We start from the raw sequence: 23,400 nt of genomic DNA, 5'->3' as shown, positions 1-23,400 counted from the left end.
CTGTAATAAGACTGAGCTGTATTTCAGGTCCACATTGCAGGGTATTTCACTTTGATGTAATCGATTAGTATTTATTGAAAATCTAATATGTATTCAGCATTACTAGGAACACTAAGAGATAGAGGAACAGTAATGGACCTGTTCTTCAATGTGACAGAGAAGATAGATGACTTTCAAATAAAAGTCACACTCTTAGGGACTGTGGCTTAGATAAGATCTCATGATTAAAGGAGCATATTGGAATTCCAGTGAGTGATGGAAACGTGTAAAGGGAATCTTTATCTACATACATCACCCATTCACAGACTTGGTACTTTATTAATAATAAATTGCTTCGTATACATCAGTTTCCACAGCATACTAGTTTGCTATGAAGGGGCAGTTTGGAAGTGCTGTATTTTGGAGCCTTTGCAGTAGGAGAGATGGGATTCAGTGATACAATAAGTTGGATTTGCATTGCCCTGAAAGCTGATGTTGAATACTTTTAACTATTTATTGGCCAGTTGTAGTTCATTTGAAGATTATCTGTCATTGCCCCTATAACAAATATTGAAAGAATATTAAAAATTATCAGTAATTCAAGATAGTGTAAAGTCCACTGAGATATGCAAATATGTTTTATGGACTGTTCTGTAAGGGCTTTTATATTCAAGGGAGCTTTGTGGAGAAATGTCTGCTAAAAAATAGATAGCATGTAAGTATGGGTCCCGTTATCTAACTTATTTTTTGAAATGGGTTGGTTGTAGGGGGCTCATTATCTAGCCTAGATTGGCCTTGAATTCATGATCTTCCTGCCTTAGCTTCCTAAGTGCTAGGATTACAGGCATGCATAACCATGTCCAGCTTCAGTCTCAGGTACAAGCATGAGAAAAAAAACCCAGAGTTTTAAGCAAAATGGGAGTTTATTGAAAACATAGTGGGGTAGGGTTTGGTAGCACAGACAGGAGAATGAGTTCTTAGCCAGCCCAAAAAACAGTGAGTTCAAGGCATTCTGGGATATATAGCAAGATTGTCCACCTAGGCAGGATGATTCCTGGGGATTGGAAGGGAGAAGCAAGTGATCTCTAAGTTCAAGGCCAGCTTAGTCTACATAGCGAGACACTGTCTTACAAAGAAAGAGGAAAAAAGGAAGAAAAAAAGACTGTCTCAAAACAGACATATAAACCAGAAAACCAAACAACCCCTTTCCCTGGGTAGCAACAACAAATCTAAAAGCTATAGTGGGACATATTATATAGTCTTTGAAATCATAATTCTAGTGTTAGATAAATATTCAACACACAGGTTTATCAATAGATGAGTGTTTACAGTGATGGGATAGACTGGGACATTTCTAGTTGTCCATCAACAATACCACAGATATATAGCAAAGGTTCACCCTGTAATCAGAAGCAGTAGAACAGAATGAAAGCATTGCAGTCACACACCACAGTGGATTTCACAGGTCATGATGTTGAGTGAGAGAAGGCAGACCAGAAGGAGAGCATAGTACCTTATTCTATCTATATCAAGCTGATAAAGAGGCAGTAGGTATAAGTCAGGGGGGCATTTTACTTTGAAAGAGGAATATTAACTGAATGGAGAAGCTATAGGAACTTTGGGGGGGGGGCGTAGTCAGCTTCTTTTTGTCCTCTGTAGGTTGCATACCCACAGATTAAACCTGGTATGGATCAAAGGATGAGGGAGAAAAAAAGTATACTGAATGTTATGGACTTTTTTTTTTTTACATCACATTTATGCTGTATTAGATAAGTGATCCAGGGAGGTTATAGAAGGATGTGGATGGGTTATGTGCAAATGCTGTGTGCACCATTTTATGTGAGGGACCAGAACACCTGTGAACTTCATTATCCTCTGAGTGTCCTGAAAGCTGTTCCTATAGGTTCTGACACTACTTAGAATGTTCTGCTTCTTGAAGGAGGGTTTACACTTGCCCATGTAATAAAAAAAGCTCTGAGCTGTGTATACCTTTTCCTTACATATTATGCTGGTTATGTTACATCTTAATAACATGTTTTGCTTTAAAGTGAGCATGGGCTGGGCATGTAGTATGTGGTAGCACACTTGCTCCCCAGTTCAATCTCCTGTACCCAAATCACAAAATAATTTGTTAAAAACAGTGCACAGTATCTCAGGTTACTTAGAGGAAGAACTCTGGTCGTGTATACCAAAACCTAATACCTCAGGTCATGCTACTGGATTGCATTGCTTATGACCAAGTGAGAAAAGTTACGCTTCTATAATTAGTTAGCATACCCCTTTTTCTGGGTACTTGAACCTGCTAAACTATTTCCTTGTCCATAGGATCCTTTTTCTATAGCTGGTTCCATCTTCAGCTTTTAAGTCTGGGGTGGAGTTGTTAGGGACAGTTTAGCTGTAAGGGAGGTTGTAAAAGCAAGTGTTCAACATTTCTAGTTTCTGCACCAGCCAATGGTGTGTGGACCAGCAGCAGTTAGAATCATGTCGAAGGGTACAGTTATTTTACCTTTACAGCCCCAAAGTCCTTGAGATGAAGATTTTATCCATTAGAAGGAAGTGGATCTCAACTGCTAGAAACAATAGTAGTGAGCCGAGTGCAGTGTAGCCTACAGGGCCCAGTGGAAACCAGTTCAGCCAGATTAGAGGGTGTGTTCTGGGAAAATGGTCTGTGTGGTGGTGAAACAGTTGGGTGGGACAAGATTAAGGGTTACTTTGAAAGTCAAACAGGAATTTAAATTTAGTTTGGGAGTTCAGGAAAGAATTGGTATCTGGCAGTGCCTTTTAGGGACAGCTCAGAGGGTCTGTAGTAATGTAAGGATGGAGTGGTAGATTCGGAATAGAAATAGGAAGAAAATGCTAGGCCTTTGCCTTTGTATTTCATGGTATGGGATCAAGGAAGTTCATTTGGAGGAGGAAGTAAGAAATGAATCTGGAATTTGGAATTGTTTAGTTTGATAAGCCTAGGAGTAAAAGCAGTCCTCATGCAGATGGACTTGGAGAAAAATGGATAGGTGTGTCCGGGTCCTCAGGGCATCCCCCTGTTCTCAGTCTTGTTCCAGGAGAGATAGATTATGTATCTTGAATTTGATTGAAAGGGATAAATGGGAACTAAAACCTGAATTCTCTTAAAGCATTTACTTAAAAGATTTATTTACTTATTTCATGTATATGAGTTCACTGTAGCTGTCTTCAGACACACCAGAAGAGGGCATCAGATCCCATTACAGATGGTTGTGAGCCACCTTGTGGTTGCTGGGAATTGAACTCAGGACCTCTGGAGGAACAGTCAGCGCTCTTAACCACTGAGCCATCTCTCCAGCCCAGCTTTTAGTTTTTCACCATGGCAAATTGGTCCTGTTACCATCTTCCATAATTTTCTTCCTTTATTTTTTTTTCTTTTCTTTTTAATTTTAAGATAGGGTTTTGCCTGTAGCCTTAGCTGTCCTGTAACTTGCTCTGTAGAGCAAGCTGGCCTGAAGCTCATAGAGATCCACCTGCCTTGAGATAGTTTTTTGAGACTAGCTTAGGTTAGCTTTCTACCTACATTTTTTAAACATTTATTTTAATTTTATGTGTATTTATGGGTATTTTGCCTACATATATGTCTGTGACAACATGTGTTCCTGGTGCCAGCCTAGGCTAGAAGAGGACATCAGATCTCCTGGAGCTGGAGGTAATGTTAGTTGTGAGCCACCATGTGGTGCTAGGAATCAAACCCAGGTTCTCTGGAAAAGCATCTGATACTCTTAACCACTGAGCCATCTCTCCAGCCCAGCTTGCATCCCCCCTCTTTTTCTTTCATTCAAGTATATTAGATTTATTTTTAAGCGTATTAGTATTTTGCATGAATGTTGGTGTACCATGTGGGTTCCTAGTACCTATGGAAGCCAAAAGAGGACATGAGATCCCTGGAACTAGAGTTTTAGACAGTTGTGAGCTGCCGTGTGGTTACTAGGAATCAAACCTCCATCCTCTGCAAGAACAAGTGCTCTTACCCACTCAGCCATCTCTGCAGCCCCATGCCTAAGCTTCCTGAATCCCATGCCTCAGTTTCCTGGATGCTGGGGTCGGAAGTGTACACCTTTATGCCTGGCTTCTCAGTTACTTTCATAATAGATTTGAGTGGTTAGGGTAGAAGAAGAGTATCCTTTATTTTTAAATTGATTTTAATTAACACATAAAACAAAATTGTACACAATAAAGTAAGATATCATGATTTTTGGATGTATTTGGATATTGTCTGATTTTAAAGAATCAAACTTAACATTGATCCCTGGTGTTGCTCATTTCTTTACGGGAAAGCTTTGAAAATCCTTTCTTTTTGAAGTGTGCAGTACACTGCTGCTGTCCCGTGCAGTGTGTTAATGTTGGAGCTTATCAGGGATGCTTACTCCTAAGTGTCCTAACTGTAACTTAGTTTCTGTTGATTGGCATTTCTCTATCCTCTCTCATCTACTCTACCCAGCTTCTTGTAGCCACGATTCTACACTCAACTTCTAAAGACTATAGCAAAGGAGAGATGTACACTCATACCTGTACTGAATACAGATGCAAAACTCTTTAAAACGGTAACAAATTGAATACAGCAATATATTAAAAAGATCATTTATCATAACCACGTATGCTTTATACCAGGGACACAAGCTGGGGACTTTATGCCAAGTGTTGAGATGGATCACAGGTGAAGCAATACCCCATCAGATTAGGAATTGTAAGTTGGAGTTCTCAGCACTGTACAGGTAGACATGGATCTGCTTGGCAGCTCCATTTCATGTCTATGAAGAAAAGAATGGTGGAAAAACCCTCTGTTCCTCACACAAGGTCTTTTGGAAAGGAATCTTTGCCACTACTTAGTCACTGTCAGCCACCACAAGCTTTAGCATAAGTGTTTGGGCTTGCTAAGGCAGCTAGGTCTCTGGAGCATGAAAGGTAGCCTTTTGTGTACAGCGTGAAGGCTGTTGCTGAGGCATGCCGGCTTGGTATTCCTCTCAGGAGTTTTCTCTGTAGCCTAATAGCATGTCCCTACCTGTAGATGACACTGGCTTGCTTGGATAGCATTAAAGGGTGCGCAGCGATCTTAACAGGAAGCAGCTTCCCCTTGGGTAATGTATTAGACAAGCAAGACATGTCTCAAAAGGCTGCCAGTTATTTCTGTTGCAGGTGTATTTGCTGGCATATTTCCCCCTTCTCCATTAAAATATTGAAGCTTTAGGGGCTTGAGTTTAATAGGTAATGCTTCAACAACCTTTAAGTAATAGAAGACAAGAGGTGAGTTAGATGAAAAGTCCCAAAGCATTTCTGCATGAAGGTTTCTCCATTTATAGAAGGAGCAGGTTAAGAATTTAGGACAGTGATTGTGGGTCCATGAGAAAGGTTCATCAACCTTTTTACTCAGATAAATTTTAATGAGAAGCAAAGTTATGGATTCTGCATTTGTATAGATTGACCTTTTTTATGGATCTAGGCTGTAACAGCCCTTTGAGATGTTTCTTCTCTGGTATTGTGATACTTGTGTTTAGAAAAGCTAAACTGGTCACATCAGGATAAAACTGTTTGGCAAGATCTCCATGTGTCCTACATCGTGTAGTTGGCAACAGAGTTTTGAGTAAGGATGTAGCCATCTGATTAATCATCACTGCAGAGAAAGTCTCACTGACTTGGTTGAGATATATGTTCCAAAGTTGCCCCTACCTTAGTCACTTGAAAAACTAAAGAAAGCGTTGCATGTAGCTCTGTGGAGTACTTGCCAAATGTATGGAGCCCAGGCTTTGATTTAGAGCACTGCGAAACCAAATAAGGGCAACAAGACAACTGTAATGTCTAAAACTGAAGAAGGCGTGAATGATTGTAGGGATCAGATGCCACTAATTTCTGCCATCCTCTAATCAAGGATCTACTAACCATTTCCAGAAGAGGAAATGTGCCCTTTATTATTAGTGGCCTGTTAAAAACTGCAAAAAAATATAATCACTGAGATAACTATCTACTTCAAAATACATGTTTTATTTTAGAGCTGGTTGAACGTCAGCTGTGACTAGAATTTATTTTTATCTTATACATTTTTTTAAATTTAGGAGCCATCGAGTCCAATGCACTGAAACTTAATTTGACGGACTCAAAGGGTACTTGCCTTTATGCAGAATGGGAGATGAATTTTACAGTAACTTATGAAGCTGCAGACAAAACCAATGTAAGTAAACATACCTGCCTTTTTGAAGGTTTATTTGCTCTTTACGTATAGGGTGTTTTGCCTGAATGGGTGTCTACACCGTATTCACACACTGCCTCTAGAGGTCAGTAGAGGGCATTGAATCCCGTGGAACTGGAATTACAGAGGAGGGTGAGCTGCCACGTTGGTGCTGGGACTCCTCTGGAAGAGCTGCTGATGCTGTTAACCAGGGAGCAGTTTTTCTAGTCCACTTGAGTAAACAGGTTTTTTGGTTTGGGTGGTGATGTTACTGGGGTTTGAACTCACAGTCTAGTAGGTGCTGGGTAAGCACTGTACTACTTTCAGTCCCTTATTTGTCTTGAGTTTTCTATCAGGGATTTACTTATATTTAGCCTTTTTTGTTTGTTTGTTTGTCCCCGACCACCCCAGACAGGGTCTCTGTGTAGCTCTGGCTGTCCTGGAACTCAGATCTGGGTGCCTCTGCCTCCTGAGTGCTGAGATTAAAGGTGTGTGCCACCATGTCCAGCTTTACATTTAGACATTTTTTTTATCCTTTTTTACCTTAAAAAAAAAAAAAAAAGACATTATGTATTCAGCGTTCTGCCTGCATGTATGCCTGCAGGCCAGAAGAGGGCACCAGATCTCATTACAGATGTGAGCCACCATGTGGTTGCTGGGACCTGTAGGACATCTGGGAAGAACAGTCAGTGTGCTCTTAACCACTGAGCCATCTCTCTAGTCTCTACTTTTTTACCTTTTACACTGCATACAAATAAGACCTCATGTTAATTGGCCTAACACTTAAGTCCTGTGTTCTGAAAGTATTATACTCTTAGAAGTATTTTCTTTAAGATTGGAGGGGATACTTTGAATTCATTGATTCTTTGGAGTTTTCCTTGGAGATGGTTATATGCAAATGAGGAAAGATTTCATGGTATTCAGTTACAACTACTTTTGTAATAATAGAATATACTAATATTAAAACTTTAATTTCTTTTTCTCAATCTTTAAAAATTGTTTTAAAATTTTTTCATGTATATATAAGGTATGTGAGTTTAAATTTTTCTCTATGTGTGTTTGTACACCACTAGTGTGCCTGGTGTCAGAGGAGGGCAGAAAAGGGCATAGCTTCCCCTAGATAATGAACAATTACTGTGAGTCCACAGTGTAGGTTCTATAAATCTAACCCGGGTCCTCCAGATGAGTAACCAACGCTCTTAACCACTGAGCCATCTGTCAAGCTCCCAGCTTCTAAGAAATAGTTTGCTGTATCAATCTACCTTTTTGCTGGTCTCTTGGGTATTTTAGCCTTATTTTCATTTTGTTAAAGCCCTATCTATAACATGACTTTAAAAAAAGTCTACAGGCTGCGAAATTGCTCATTGGTAGAACTCCTGCCCATTGTGCATGAGACCCTGGATTCTCTCTTTGCTGAAATAAACAAATAACTAGAGGAGAGAGCAGGAAACTTCCCTCTTCTTTAGACATTATGAGCTTGCCCCCAAGAACTGCTGTGTAGCTAAAGAATCTCAGATAGGCTCTCACCAAACAAAGAGCCTCTTGGCTGGGGGGAAAGTGTGATATACCTAACTGGGTTCTCCAGGGCTGGCCTTACTGATGTCTGTTTTTTTTTTTCTTACCCACTCCTAAACTTTTTAATCTTTTAGAAAACTATCACCATTGCAGTACCTGACAACCAGGTGACATACAATGGAAGCAGTTGTGGGGATGACCAGAATGTTGCCAAAATAATGATACAATTTGGATCCGCTATCTTTTGGGCTGTGAATTTCACCAAGGAAGCATCTCAATATTTGATTCAGGACATCATGCTTTCCTACAACACTAGTGATAACACAACATTTCCTGGTGCTGCAGATAAAGGTAACCTTAAGAATTGCATTTATATTTTTTATATTCTCTTGCTTTCATTAGTAACAAAAAGTACCAACAACTAAAGTGAGTATTATGCCTATCTATCTTCCTAATAAGAGTGAAAATTAAGTTCCCTTATTCATTTCAGCCCTGAGTCCATGTATAGAATAGTGTTGGACACAAAGTGATTTTGAATGTCATTTTTTGGAGTGTTTTATTCTATACCATAGATTACCCTGATTGTCACCTGCAGGATTTTACTGAATGTACAGTTTATAGAAACCCTGGGAAGGAAATAAAAGGAATGAGGCTCAGTGACTTTCCCACAGGCTCTAAATCCAGTGAGCAAAGAGCTAGTGTTTGAAACAAGCTTACTAAGACAGAGGGTTCATACACTAACTATTGTTATCTGTTCAGTACTGGGCACTCAGCAAGCCTTAGATGAGTGAGGAAACTCTTTACTAATTGAAAGTGTACAAGTTCAGTAATGTAGGAGAAATGCCTAACCTTCAGATCTTTTTACTATTAAGATTAACCTTAATTGAAAAGTAAATGATGATAAAGTAACTAAATGTTTGCTGTCTTGAGACAACGTCAGGTCAAGAACAACTTAGATGATTGGGCCAGTCCTGTCATTCTTAAGCAATTACGCATTCAAATATTCTGAAAGAGTGTATAGTGGAGAATTTAAGGTTTCTTGTGGCAAGTCAAACTGACTTGAATGTGTACTCCTCCTATCACCACCCTTGAGGATTGAGGTCCATGGTGTTTGTATACCACCATGCTCAGTGTGTGATGCTGATTTTATTAGGGATGTAAGTATCTCCCTTGTCAACTGGCTTCAGTGATGTTAGATTAGCAGTGTCTGGAGTAGTTAGCTCCCTTACACAGAGTGTGCCATTCTGACTGCAGAAGCACTGGCAGCTCAACTTCAGGGGCCGAGATCTGAGGTTAATAGCACTTTTGGACTCATGGATGGAAAAATCATACTTTAAAGCCATGGATCTCTTGAGTTCATGGCCATCCTCGTCTACTCAAAAATCAAAGATTTAATTCTGCTAATCTCTTATTTTGAGAGGAAAACCAAAGCAAGAGGTTATTGGTTATCTTTAGATATTTATCTGTCTGCAGCGTGGTTGCATTATCTTTAGTTACTAGGATAAGATTCGTCTTTGACTTTCAAGTTTAGAAATCACTGAGGAAGACAAAGCTTAATTGTGTTCCCATATGATATAAAGAGCATTGAGCTCACTCTGAATTTTTATCGTTTTTATTTTCTGTTTAAGTGGGTAGACAGTTTATAAATCTTTTGTGACCCCGTGAGGAAAGCTCTAGACCTTCTCAACAACAACAAAAAAGCACACAGTAAGTTCAGAATGTAGTATGCACTCTATAGTTGCATCTGTGGATCCTTGGGCTTAGTGCGTACTTTCTGAGCGTTCTCACCAGGGATCCTGATGAGGAGCAGAGAGAGAAGAGGGATTGGGAACAGAATGAAAGAGGTCAGTTCCTGATGGAGGGATAAAGGTGCTTGGTGGGTCCTGAGCTACAGGTTAATCATGGACTATAAGTGGAAGAACTGGAGGGGGATGCTTCCACCAGGGGGCGTCAGAGGATGCACAGCAGTCATTGGAGAGTTGCCTGATTAAAATCTAGGCCGTCAGTGTAGCAGGAGGCAAAGCCAGTTGGCTCAGTGCAGTGGGCCTCATTATAGGGGCCTGGGAAGCCAAGAAAGGGCTTTTAGCATGATGAAGGTAGGCACTAGGGAAACTGTGGTAGGTTTTTCTAAGCCAGAAAATGTTATAAGCAAAGAAGAGAGAATGGTTTATGGAGAATATACTGCTGGATTAATTTGGAAGCGAGGATGCTAGAGCAGAGAATCCAGCTTCAGAGTCTGTCTTAATAATCAGAGACTGGTGTAACCCATCTCTCAACCGCATGAGCAGCTGTTAAAGGAAGATAGCTTTAGTCAGACATGTTAGATAAAATCACTAACATGCTAATCCCCTTCCTTGTCTGTATTTCAAACAAGTGTTTGACTTTTTCTGTGACTGTCTTCTGTATAATAGTTATCAAAACTTTGGAATTTGAAATGCTTTCCTTACGTGCACTTTAGAGAATTGCTTTTGAAATAATTTAGCATTTTGAAATGCTACTTTTGCTTTGCTTTGCTTTGCTTTGCTTGTTTTTCCAGACAGGGTTTCTTTGTGTAGCCTTTGCTATCCTGGAACTCACTCTACAGGAGACTGGCCTTCAACTCAACAGAGATTCTCCTGCTTCTGTTTTCTGAGTGTGGGGAGTAAAGATTTATTTATTATATATGAGTACGCTGTAGCTGTCTTCAGACACATCAGAAGAGGACATCAGATCTCATTACAGATGGTTGTGAGCCACCATGTGGTTGCTGGGAATTGAACTCAGGACCTCTATAGGAAGAGCAGTCAGTGCTCTTAACCACTGAGCCAGCTCCCCATCCCTGAGTGCTGGGATTAAAGGAGTATGCTACCACAGCCCTACTCTGAAATACTAATTTTTAGGCATTTAATAATTGAAGTAACTTTGAAGTTGCTACATAAAAAATGTTGTCATGATTAAAGTATGTAAAAAAAGCCAGTAATATAGCAGACCCATAGAGACTTATTACCCAGATTTTTTTTTTAAATTTTAGAGTCTCATTGTAAATTGTCTCATTGAAATCCTGGCTAGTCTGGATTTCCCTATGTAGACCAGGTTGGTTTCCAATTTACAGAGATCTGCTAGTCTCTGTGTCCTGGGTGCTGGGATTAAAGGAGTATTCCTGGGTTAATAAATGTAACTTTTAAATGGCTGCTTCCTTATTTAAAGAAGTAAAACTTTACTGATAAATTTGAGACACTCCTTGGCTCCATCTTCCTCCCTGCCTGCTAGAGGCAACGAGCTTTATAACTTCAGGGTGTAATATTCCTGTATTAGTTTTAGTTTTTATTAGTTTTAACTTTTATATAGTTTCATAGTATAATCCTAATATGTTTAGAAACTGTTTTTTTCTATAATCACCTTTTGTTTTGTTTTTGAAACAGCAGTTCCAGTTTGCCTGGAACTCAACTATGTAGACTAGGGCTGGCCTCAAACTCACAGAGATCCAACTGCCTCTGCTTCCTGAATACTGGAATTAAAGGCATGCACCATAATGCCTAGCTTCCGCTCATTGTTTTGTGAGGTCTGTCTTTATATAGCAAGTTCACATCTGTTCCTTTTTGATAACAAGGAGACAATTTTAGAAAAACATTCAAATTTTTCCCCAAACCCCATCTGTCCAAGACAGCATTAAGTGGCCGCCTTGTTACATGGTGGAGATGCATAGAAGGCCTGTTAAGGATTATGAGTACATTTCTAGTGTAGCCTAGGTGGAAGCCAAGAATGGGCTTGAAGTCCCAGTTCTCCAGTTTCTCTACCCCTGGAGCAGCAGGCATTTCAGTGCTGGCCTGTGTGGCTGCACCACCTCAGTTTATGGGGTGCTGAGTTTTGAACCTGGGGCCTTTGATGTGCTTGTAGGCCAGTACCCTGCCTCCTTCCCGACAGTCTCAGCACTCTGCCTCTCTTACAGCCACTAACTCCTATTTCCTGTAGCTGGTGTTTTGGACTCAACCTTGGTTTTCTTCCTCTTGCCCTTCACTATGTCTCCCTTTCCACCTAAGCAGCCCATTAGCCTTCTGTTTGCCCCAGTAATTAAAAGTTAGGGTCTCTCTGCTTATGGCTGCATATTTGTCAACATTATTTAAAATAAATCAGGCCTTATTTCCTAAGGCCCACTCTTAAGATTGGTACCTGCTGGTAAAAGAGATCATTTTTCTTCAGCAAAAATGGACTCCCTTGTGTTTTTGTTGTTGTTGTTGTTGTTGTGTGTCTGTGTGTGTGTGTACACCTTTTGTTTTGACATTTTTGTCTTCCTGTTCTTTGTTTCAACTTTCATTGCTATGCTCTTGGTTATTTTGAGATTTAGGGTGTAGGGAGAGGAAGGAGCATGAAGTTGGGTGGGTAAGGAGATGGGGATGGTCAGGGAGGGGCTGGGGGAGGGAGAACACCATCACTTTGTGTGTAGGAGTATTTGCTATCGAGTCTGACAACCCGAGTTGGTTGTCTTGAACGTATGAAGAAGGAAAGAACCATCTCCTGCATTTTATCCTCTGACCACCCCCATATATACTCTTCATAACCAGCTTGCCCATGAGTGTCCATGCACCCAACACAATAACTGTAGCAACAGGTACAGTGAAAAACAGAAGCAAGTCCTCCATTGTCAACCACGCTCATACTGTCCTTAGATGTGACAGGTTTCATACTAATGCCACCTACATATACCTTAAGAAAAGAATAATGATTCTGTATTATTTTAACTTTTATGTGTATGGGTGTTTGCCTGCACGTATGTCTATGCATCATGTGTGTGCCTACAGCTCACAGAAGCCAGAAGGAGTGTGGCATCCCCATGGGACTGGAGTTACAGGCATTTGTGAGCCACCAAATGGGTACTGAGAACTGAATTTGCTTGTTCTGGTATAGCTGCCAGCACACTTAACCACAGAGCCCTCCCTCCAGCCTTTCTGCTTCCTGCTTTCTTTTGTAACCCTCAGTCCTTGTCTTCTACTGCCTATAGTTCCAGTAAATTTGTCATTCCTGTCAATGCTCCACAGTTTATCACCTTTGCCATGGCAAGGCCTAGAAGAAAAGAGAACCTGTATTTATGTTGATATAAATATATTAGCAGTTTCTCATGTCTTCCTGGAAATGCCATTGTTAACCTGTATTTATGTTAATATGATATATATTGGCATATATATTAATATTATATATGTTAATATATATATTTTTTCTTGGAAATACCATTGTTAACCTTATTTTATAGGAGTTCTTAAAGTTATCGATCCTGAGAGATTCAAAGTTCCATTGGATGTCATCTTTAAGTGCAATAGTGTTTTAACTTTGAACCTAAATCCTGTTGTTGAGCACTATTGGGGTATTCACCTGCAAGCTTTTGTTCAAAATGGTACAGTGAGTAAGCATGGTAAGTTCTTTCATTCTTTCTTTTTTCTTTCTTTCTTTCTTTCTTTCTTTCTTTCTTTTTTTCTTTTTCTTTCTTTTTTTCTTTCTTTCTTTCTTTCTTTCTTTTTCTTTCTTTCTTTCTTTCTTTCTTTCTTTCTGTCTTTCTTTCTGTCTTTCTGTCTTTCTGTCTTTCTTTCTTTCTGTCTTTCTTTCTTTCTTTCTTTCTTTCTGTCTTTCTTTCTTCCTTCCTTCCTTCCTTCCTTCCTTCCTTCCTTCCTTCCTAAGATTTATTTATTAATTTTAATGTGAGTACACTGTAGCTGTCTTCACACACACCAGAAGAGGGCATCTGTTCCCATTACAGATGATCGTGAACCACCATGTGGTTGCTGGGATTTGAACTCAGGACCTCTGGAAGAGCAGTCAGTGCTCTTAATCACTGAGTCATCTCTCCAGTCCTGTTCACTTATTTTTTTGACACAGGGTTTCACTGGGTAACAGCCCAGGCTGTCCTTGAACTCCCAGGGATCTGCCTGCCTCTAACTCTCTAGTGCTGGAATTAAAGACATTTACCCACTGCCTGACCAAAAACCGTGAATCCTTAAAGTATGGATGTATATATGGGGCTCTTATTTTAAGGGCAGACTATATCAGGTAGCATTTATTGAGATCATCAACTGAGACATTTCTTAAGGTGCAGACTAAATTTTTTTTTCTTTTTGTGAGACAAGATTTCTCTGTGTAGCCCTGGCCATCCTGGAATTTGCTCTGTAGATCAGGCTGGCCTCACATCTCAGAAATCCACCTGCCTCTGCCTCCTGAGATCAAAGGTGTGCGCTGTTAGCACAGGCTTAAAGTGATAGCCAATTGATAATTTCTGTTGAGAGCTTATGATATACATGGAATCGTCGTTGTCTCGTTTGTAGTATGTAGTGTGTGTGTGTGTGTGTGTGTGTGTGTGTGTGTGTGTGAGAGAGAGAGAGAGAGAGAGAGAGAGAGAGAGAGAGAGAGAGAATGAATGTATGTACTAGAAGCACACAGTGAACCACTTAATGGAAATGTAATAATTTCATTACTAGGAAACTACTAATACTTCCTAAGAAGGAATTTAAGAGATTATCTGTCTATTAAACAGTAGTTTAGGAACCCTTGCTTTATCGACTTTAAAAATATACCACCAAGGTCTTTTGCTCTAATTTGGACTGTGAGAACCTAACTCGAAGAAGTGGTTTGCTCTTCCCTGGCCTAACAAAGCAAGATCACCCTAACTTATTCTGTCCTTTGTTTTAGAACATGTGTGTGAGAAAGACCAATCTGTCACCACTGTAGCACCCGTCATTCATACCACTGCAACATCCCCTACTACGACAGTCACTCCAACTCCAACACCCATTCCAACTCCAACAGTTGGAAACTATACCATTTCTAATGGCAATGCTACCTGTCTGCTGGCTACCATGGGGCTACAACTGAACATCACTGAGGAGAAGGTAGGGTTTAGTTAAACCTTTTTTTTTGTAAATTGCATCTTAAGTAATGTATATATAGCACACCATGCACTGAAGAATCACTACTAGACTGAGTCAAGAGTAAATGCAGAGTTGGTGTTGTTTTGAATAGTTTGGAAATACTATATCCATAGTAGTTAATATCACCATAAAGGCATCTTGGTTAGCAGAAAACCTGCCAGTTTACTTAAAGACTTCTTTACAGCTTAGGTTCTATAAGCCTTCAGTGGCTCAGCATACATAGTTAAGTTGGAGATGGGATGAAATAAAGTTCAGGGATAGAGCACTTGCATCTCATGCACAAGGTCTTGGGTACCATCCTAACACTGCCAAAAATGAAAAATCAAACCAAAGCCTTTTTAGCCTTTTATTTGAACCACACTGTAGGTTGGTGCAAGGCTATTTGATGAGTCAGAGCACAGAGTACTTGTCGAGTTGCAATACCTCCTTGGGACACTAGAGGGAGGACCAGTGAACAAATCCCCTTTTTCAGAATCCTGTGATTGAAACAAGCCAGACAGATGGTTCTTGTGCTCTGGGAGAAAAAAAAAATGTGTTTTCACTTGACTCATTACTGAGGAAACTTCCCTCTTGTTATTGTTGTTGTTGAAGTCTGATGAGTCATAGCTTGAAGGCTTGTGTCAAGGTCTCGTGAGAGTAAGACACCAGGAATTCAAGTGTCCACACAAAAAAAGAGGTTGTGTTGTACATTGACGTTGGTTTTATCAGTACAAAGGGCTTTGGTGTTGACTTTTACAGTTAATCTCAACCTTCCTTCTTTATTCTCCCAAAGGTGCCTTTCATTTTTAACATCAACCCTGCAACAACCAACTTCAGTGGTAGCTGTCACCCTCAAACTGCTCAACTTAGGCTGAGCAACTCTCAAATTAAATATCTGGCCTTTGTCTTTGCTGTGGTGAGTACTGACTGTTTTCTTAAACTAAGTTCTTTCTCTAGAAGTGCTCCTGCAAGTCTGAACAGTGGTGGGTGTATGATGCTTGGCTTCTTATCCCTGCTCATCTCTGAGTCAACTGCACTATCTGTGGTCTGGACTCTTGTATGAACAATCACAGAAAGCAGTCATTATATGCACTTCAGTGTAGAGACAAGAATGAACTCACATGAAAAAGGAACTAAATTCGTTTTTGTAATATTTTCTTTATTATTAGACAATTCTCACTCTAACACAACATTTTAAACATTTTATAGCTAATATTCTTTTTTTTTGTAAAGATACATTTCTTATGTGCAATGGTCTTTTGCCTGTATGTATATCTGAGTGAAGGTTCCAGATGTCATGGAACTGGAATCACAGCTGGAAACTGACCCTGGGTCCTTGAAGAACAGCCAGTGCTCCAGTTGCTGAGCCATTTCTTTAGCCCCTGGTAACATTCTCTAGGTCCTGCACACACAGATTAAACCAACCTTGAATTAATATTAAGTAAAAATGTCTCAAGTTCAATGTCTGTGGCAGACATTCTTGCTTAGAATGCATAAGACCCTGCGATCGATCTCCAGATCCATAAAAAATTGCATTTTATTGTGAACATGCACAGTTTTTGTAAACAGTAGACTATTTTACACATTGATGTTTAAGGGTTATAAGTAATACAGGAAAGTATACAGGAGCCACATGTAAGCAAGTAGTACACCACTTTGAAAGGGGGACTTGGACTTCCTAAATTTTGTTATCTGTAGTAGGGCCTGGTATTAATCCTCTGAGAATCCTCCATTACAGTCAGGTTTCTGTTGCTCATGCTTGCTTATATTAAGAGCTGAACTGTAAGAAGTTAGATATACTTGTTCTGCTTCTTTCTAGCATCTATTAATAACTGGGGACCTTAATCTCTAGCATTTCAGAAGCAATTGTTAGTCTTAGTTTTGTGTGATTGGGTGGATGTGTACAATAGTAACAGATGGGAACGAAGAACAGGAGCCAGTTATAGGTGAGGGGAGATGGGGAACCATCACTCTTCTTGAGCAGAAGTAGTGTGTAATTGTATAAAAAAGCCACTTCTGCTTTCAATTCATATTCTTTCATATAGGGATGGAAATATAGTCTCAGCATCTGATGTGTAAAAAGTAGTTATGGCCAGGCAAAGTGGTATATACCTATTTAGAGTGTAGCAAGGGGAACTCGAGTTCAAGGCCTGCCTGGGCTATGTAGTGGTCAAGTGTTTGCATCAAGAGCATGATGCTCTGGGGTTCCATCTCCTGCACTGTGAAAGTTACAAAAATCAACAAAAAAGAATTAGCATCTTCAATATGTCTAGGGCAGGCCTGCCTTCCCTTTTTTCTCGCTCTCCTTCTCCTCTTTTCTTTCTCTCGAAAATGTTACAAGGAAGCACGCAGCTACCTGGCTACATGCCTAGTGGCAGGCAGATGTTAACACAAAGAGGAAGTGAAGAGCGTAGTTCTGACTGGAGGAGAGGCGATAGTTTAATGGAAAAGATGACATTTGATGGCATTCAAGGGTAGGTCAGATCTGTACGTATAGAGGAGAGGAGAAATGGAAAAGTAGAGTCTGACCCTGGACAAAGGAACATCATCAATGCCAGCTGGGAGGATGATGGCACACTGCATTTTCAGCTGAGTATATGAATGTAATTTGAACAAAGTTAGGAGCACATCGTGAGTGCTGGGCAGAGGCATTGACTGAAGAGAGGAAGGACAGACGTAGAGGAAGCATCAAGTCCTCCATTGTACTTGTTGCTGAAATTTCTGTCTTCATTTCATTCCATTCTCTCTCTCTCTCCCTCTCCCTCTCTCTGCCTCAGGTATGCTTCCAGCTGTGGTTTCTCTTGTCTGTTCAAAAGCCTCTTACTTTCCTCTTTATCTTTCTTAGATTAATCTTCCCAAAGCACAGGTCTTCCCATAAATTTTCAGTGATTGTGTTTTGCCAACAAGGTAACATCTAAACGACAGAAGGTCAGCTCAACCCCTTTCCTCTATGCAGTGAACTCTGTTCCTGTAGCTTTTTTTTCACTTCACAAACCTTCCTTCACTCTGACTTTCATGCAATAGCTTGTGATGTCTAAGAGCACAGCAGTAATCAGTCCGTATGTTTGGAGCCAGCCTTTGGGTTTAAATTCCAGCTCAGTGATTGCTAATTGGCAGCAGTGGGGGAGGTCACTTAGCAATACTGTGCTTGAATGACTCATCCTAAACTGGGCATAGTAACAACATCAGTAGTATAGGGGTTTTGGAGCCAAGGCTGGTGGCATGGCTCTGTACTCCCCGCTACTTGGGAGGCTGAGAGAAGATTGTAAATTCAAGGCCAGCTTTTACTACTTGAGTTTAGTGCTACTCTGGGCAACTTCCTGAGACCCTGTCTCAAAATAGCAAATACAGTGACTGAGGACATAGAGCTCAGTGTCTGGATGCTTGTCCATTGCCTGTGGAATGCTAAGGTCAATTTCCAGTGTCTCACACACAGAAAGAAAAATGACTTGCACTTACTTTGTTTAGGTATTTATTTAGATAATGTTTCTTTCTGACTACCTTTGCTTATGCTCTTGTCTTCTTGAACATACCCTTGGCCCACTAGTTTCCTGCCCACCCCAAATTCCCCATCCCTAGCTGGCATGAGTTTTGTATCTTCCCTCATTGGAGATCATTTCTTTCCTGTCAAAATCCTAACTTGTCACTTTCTTTCTGAACAGGATTAACTTATTCGTATAGCTTTTCTTTCAAGTCAACTCCAGGATCCATAAATGCTAAGCAAGCCCTCTGCCACTGAGCTGTATCTTTAATGTCTTATGTATCTATGTTCCCCAGCACATTGCAAGTACTGGGAGGGCAAGATAGAAATCCAGTTCATCTTGCTAGTCCCATGGAGTATTTAGATGTGTTACTTTGTGTATACTAAGCATGTAGACAATTAGAATGACTGGCTGATCAGTTAAATTTCTACGAAAGATAATAGGGAGTGTAGGCTAGGTAGAGGGACAGTAAATGTTCTGTACTACAATAGGATGACATAGTACTCTATGGTGTACTTTATGAATATCTAGAAAATGGGACTTCAGAGCTTCAAATGTTAACAGTTCTAAGGCCAGGTAAATGCCAGTTGCCCTTTATTTGATTAGTATATGGTTTATGCATGTGTCAGAATATTACACTGAGCTCTGTTTATACATATAATTAAGAGCTGGGTATAGTAGCACACACCTTTAATCCTAGCTCTTAGGAGGCAGAGGCAGTTGGATTTCTGTGAGTTCCAGGCCAGCTTGGTTTATATAGTGAGCTCCAGAATAGTCCTGGCTATGTCAGAAAAACCCCGTCTTGAAAACAAAATACATACAATTAGCATATTTAATGAGATGTGTAGTGCAAGCCTTTGATCCAGCTCTTGGGAAATAGAGGCAGGGGGATTGCTGAGTTGAGCTAGCCTAGTCTACATAGTAAGTTCTAATCTATCTAAGGCTACACACTGTCTCAAAATAATTATATATGTTAATAAAAAAAAAAACTTCCAGCACTTGGGAGGCAGAGGCATGTGAATCTCTGAGTGTGAGAAAGTTCCAAGACAGCCAGAGGGCATATAATAAAGAGACTGTGCCTCTAATACAGACAGCCAGATAAAAACATGGCAGAGTGGGTCAGTGGGTAAAGACACAAACAAAATAAGTATAATGATTTTACTAGATGAAAACTGACCTGAGGATTTCCTCAAGCCTGTTACATGCAATAAGCCTTGGGTCCTAGATCCAAACCACAAAGTTTAGAAAATAAACAAAATGCAAAGGTAATGTTATTAAAAGATCAGGATTGTAGCCGCCTTTCCTCCTCTCTTCCCAGTCCTGCCCTTACACATCCTTTCCCCATTACCCTCTCCCCTTCACCTCAGAGAAGGGGAGACCCATCCCATCCTGGGACATCTAGTCTGAGCAGGACTAAATTCATCATCTCTCACTAACCCAGAACCAGGCAGTCCAGGTAAGGGAAGTGGATTCAATGGCAGGCAACAGAGTCAGAGACAGCCCCTGTTACTGTTGTCCTGGGACTCACATGAAGACCAAACTGCACACCTGCTTCAAATATGTAGGAGGCCTATGCATGTTGTTTGGTTGGTGGTTCAGTTCTGTGAGCACCAACTTCTGGGCCCAAGTCAGTTGACTGACTAGGGCTTGTGGTGTCCTTGACCCTTCTGGCTCCCTAAATGCTATCCCCCACTCTTCCACAAGACTCCTGAGCTCTGACTAATGTTTGGTTGTGGGTCTCTGTAGCTGTTTCCATCTGCTGCTGTGTGAAGCCTCTTGGGAAACAGTTATGCTAGGCTCCTGTCTGAAAGCATAGCAGAGTATCATTAATAGCTTCAGGGGTTAATAGCTTTTCTCACATGGGACAAATCTCAAGTTGGGGAAGTCATTCATTGGCCATTCCCGAAGTCTCTGCTCCATCTTTGTCCCTGCACATCTTATAGGCAGGACAATTTTTGGGTTGAAGGCTTTGTGCGGGGATTGATGTCCCCCTCCCTCCACTAGAAATCCCATCTGGCTATTGGAAGTGGCCACTTGAGTCTCTGTATCTCCCTCTGGTAGGAATCTTACCTTGGGTTGCCCATAGATGCCTAGTAGCCTCTCCTGTCTCAGGCCTCCAGCTAGTCCCAGAGATGCCCCCACTGATTTCCATTCACACTCCCAGCCTTCTGTTTCCCTCACTCCCCCATCATGCTTTCCATCCCTGTTTCCCTTCTTACCCCCTCTTCCACCCAGTTCCCTCTTGCCATCCATCTCCAATGACTATTTTGTTTCCCCTTCTGGGGGAGATTCATGCATCCTCCCTGGGGCTCTCCTTATTACCTTATTCTTTGAGTCTGTGGAGTACAGTATGAGTGTCCTGCACTTTATGGCTAATGTTCTCTTATAAGTGAGTACATATTATGCATGTCTTTCTGGGTCAAGGCTATCTCACTCAGGGTGATATTCTGATACTCTCAATTTCTATCCATCTGCCTGCAAATTTCACAATCTCTTTGTTTTAGCTGAATAAAATTTATTTGTGTACATGTACCCTATTTGGGCAGAGGCAGAAGGATCTCTGTGTTCCACACCAGCCTGATTTACAGAACTGAGTACCAGGGAAGCCAGGGTTATGCAGAGAAGCCCTGTCTCAAAAAAGCAAAAAAATAAAGAAGCCAAAACAAATAAAAGGTTACTTTGTGACCTAAGCTAGATAACATGGACTCAACAGGAGACAAGAAGAATAAAACAGAGAGGATGAATTATCCTATATCTAGAAACATCTGACTACTGAGATCAAAGAGATTAGAAATGAAATGCATTGGAAAATAGTTTTGTGACAATTAGTGGGAAGACTTAGTTGTAGATTTTGCTGCTGGCCCAGGTCTTATGGTTTTTTCCTCATCTGTATAGTGGTACCAGATCCCTATTCTGTGGATGCCAACTCTTTAGACAGTTATGATATGTTATTAACTAGAAGCTCTTTTTCAAACAGAAAAATGAAAAACGATTCTATCTGAAGGAAGTGAATGTCAACATGTATTTGGCTAATGGCTCAGGTAAGCACAGTTTGGCTTAGAGAAGAAGAGTGGGTTTTATGGAAGGAGAAGAAATACTAATTAGCTTATGGCCAGATTGTGTCTTATGAAATAGAAGATGCTATGTAAAAATATTTCTTGATCACAACTTAAAATTTAATGTAGAATTATAGTGTTCTATCTCTTGTAGAATCATCTTTTCAAAGTATGGTGGATATTTGTTAAGGAAGTGACTGAAGTTTAGATTACTGAAACATCTATGAAAAGATTAGGGAGAGGTGGATGAGGTGGTGCATGTCTGGGATTGTAGTCTTGGGAAGCAGAGATAGGAAGATCATAAATGTGAAGCCAGCCTGGGTTGCATAGTGAGCCCTAGGTCAGTTTTGGATATATAGTGATATCTTGTCTCAGAAAACAAAATAAACCGCACACATGGAGAGACCCGTGGCTCCAGCTGCATATGTAGCAGAGGATGACCTTGTCTGGCATCAATGGGAGGAGAGGCCTTTGGTTCAATGAAGGCTCGTTTTCCCAGTGTAGGGGAATGCTAAGGTGCTGAGGTGGGAGAGGGTGGTTGGGAGAGGGAGTAGCTTCATGGAAGCAAGTGGAGGAGGAGGGGGATGGGAGTGGGGGGAGGGGATAATACTTGAAATGTAAATACAGAGAATATCTAATAAAAAAAATTTAAAAAGAAAACAAAATAAATAAGTGAACTTAGTAATAGCAACAGATATTTTTGGGGGAGGTCAGAGTCTGACTCCAGACTTAAAAAAAAAAAGATTTATATATTAACTGTATGTATGTATGAGTACACTGTCACTGTCTTTAGACACACTAGAAGGCATCAAATCCCATTACATATGGTTGTGAGCCACCATGTGGTTGCTGGGAATTGAACTCAGGACCTCTGGAAGAGCAACAGTCGCTGCTCTTAACCTCTGAGCCACTTCTCCAGTCCCCCAAGGAAGGGCTAGGGAGAGAGAACTCAGTTGTTCAAGTGCTTGCAGAGCACAAAGATCTGAATAAAGAAAAGGTAGGTGTTGTGACGTGCACTTGGGATTTCAGTGCTGGGGAAGCAGAGACAGGTGGATCGGTGGTGCGAGCGAGCTAGCTAGTCTAGCTCAGTTGGCAAGCTTTGAGCCAATGAAAGACCCTGTCTTCAAAATTAAGATGGTCAGCGCCTGAGGAACAATACTCAAGGTTGTCCTCTGGCCAATCCCCAACATGCATTCATACACCCAGGTGAATCTTTGCGCACTCACACACACACACACACACACACACACACACACACACAAACACACACACACACACACATACACGCACACACACACACACAAAGTGTATCCCCTCCACTTGCACAAATGAGACACAACCCTAATGACTTTCTTATATTTTTGGTTGTGAGCCTAGCCTTTAACGGCTGAGCCATCTCTCCAGCCCTCCCTAATGACTTTCTTAACGTTGATACGCTAATAAGTTACTAACCTGCCTTTTTTCCCCCTGCAGCTTTCAACGTTTCAAATAACAACCTTAGCTTCTGGGATGCCCCTCTGGGAAGTTCTTATATGTGCAATAAAGAACAGGTGGTTTCTGTGTCTAGAACATTTCAGATAAATACCTTTAACCTGAAGGTGCAACCTTTTAATGTGACAAAAGGAGAGTATGCTACAGGTAAGAAACAAACTTCACTCTGTTCTTCTATCTCGATATAGGTGACCTTTCCTCTGAGTCAAAGGGACTGTGTACATGAACACAGAGAAATAAGAATTCTCTTGATTCTAGTAGAAAGTTCTTACAGCCTGGGTGGGACCAATTGTGTAACTCCTCATTTGGCTCATCATTTTGTTCAAAGTAGATGCAGTTTCTGAAAACCTGAAAAGTAATTTGAAGCATTTAAGGTTCCTTTTTAAGGACCAGGTACTTCCCCAGGTTGAGCTTGTGTGGGATGGCACTTGGAGCAGCAGCTTTAAGTACCTTACGCCTGTCTCATTGGACCATCTCCTCGGGGAGCATTTTCTTTCATACACATCTGAAAACAATTTGGTGTGATCTGCTTAAGACATAAGATACAGGGTAGTAGCAAAGCCTCACACACTGTGAGTTCATCTTGCTAGCCAGAGTGAAATAGGGAGAGATCTGTAAGTACATATTAGTTCAAATAAGGGTTTTTGAAGACCTACTTTAGGAGGGCAAATGATGGCCTTTATTTGGGTTTTAATGAAATCCTCATATACTCTATTTGTATGAATACAAAAGATGTATTTGGCATTACAAGATTAAGATTTACGTGACAGAAAAAAAGTACAATGAATTCCTTACGTGGCTTATGCTTTTAAACCAGT

At 40.6% G+C, this 23,400-nt stretch overlaps 1 protein-coding gene across 3 annotated transcripts in view; it reads left to right on the top strand.

Annotated features, from left to right (window-relative positions):
* Window positions 1-23,400, top strand: part of LAMP2 (lysosomal associated membrane protein 2) — a 49,161-nt gene that overhangs the window by 8,196 nt on the left and 17,565 nt on the right. For all 3 annotated transcript variants that reach the window (XM_080910306.1, XM_080910304.1, XM_080910305.1), the window contains exons 2-8: window positions 6,054-6,169; window positions 7,816-8,032; window positions 12,909-13,067; window positions 14,336-14,535; window positions 15,347-15,469; window positions 21,013-21,076; window positions 22,565-22,729. In XM_080910306.1, coding sequence (XP_080766432.1) covers window positions 6,054-6,169; window positions 7,816-8,032; window positions 12,909-13,067; window positions 14,336-14,535; window positions 15,347-15,469; window positions 21,013-21,076; window positions 22,565-22,729 — 1,044 coding nt within the window. The remainder of the gene's footprint in view (window positions 1-6,053; window positions 6,170-7,815; window positions 8,033-12,908; window positions 13,068-14,335; window positions 14,536-15,346; window positions 15,470-21,012; window positions 21,077-22,564; window positions 22,730-23,400) is intronic.

The sequence above is a fragment of the Micromys minutus genome (genome assembly GCF_963924665.1).
Source record: "Micromys minutus genome assembly, chromosome: X".
In the NCBI taxonomy this organism is placed as follows: domain Eukaryota; kingdom Metazoa; phylum Chordata; class Mammalia; order Rodentia; family Muridae; genus Micromys; species Micromys minutus.
This window is presented reverse-complemented; position numbering and strand designations above follow the sequence as displayed.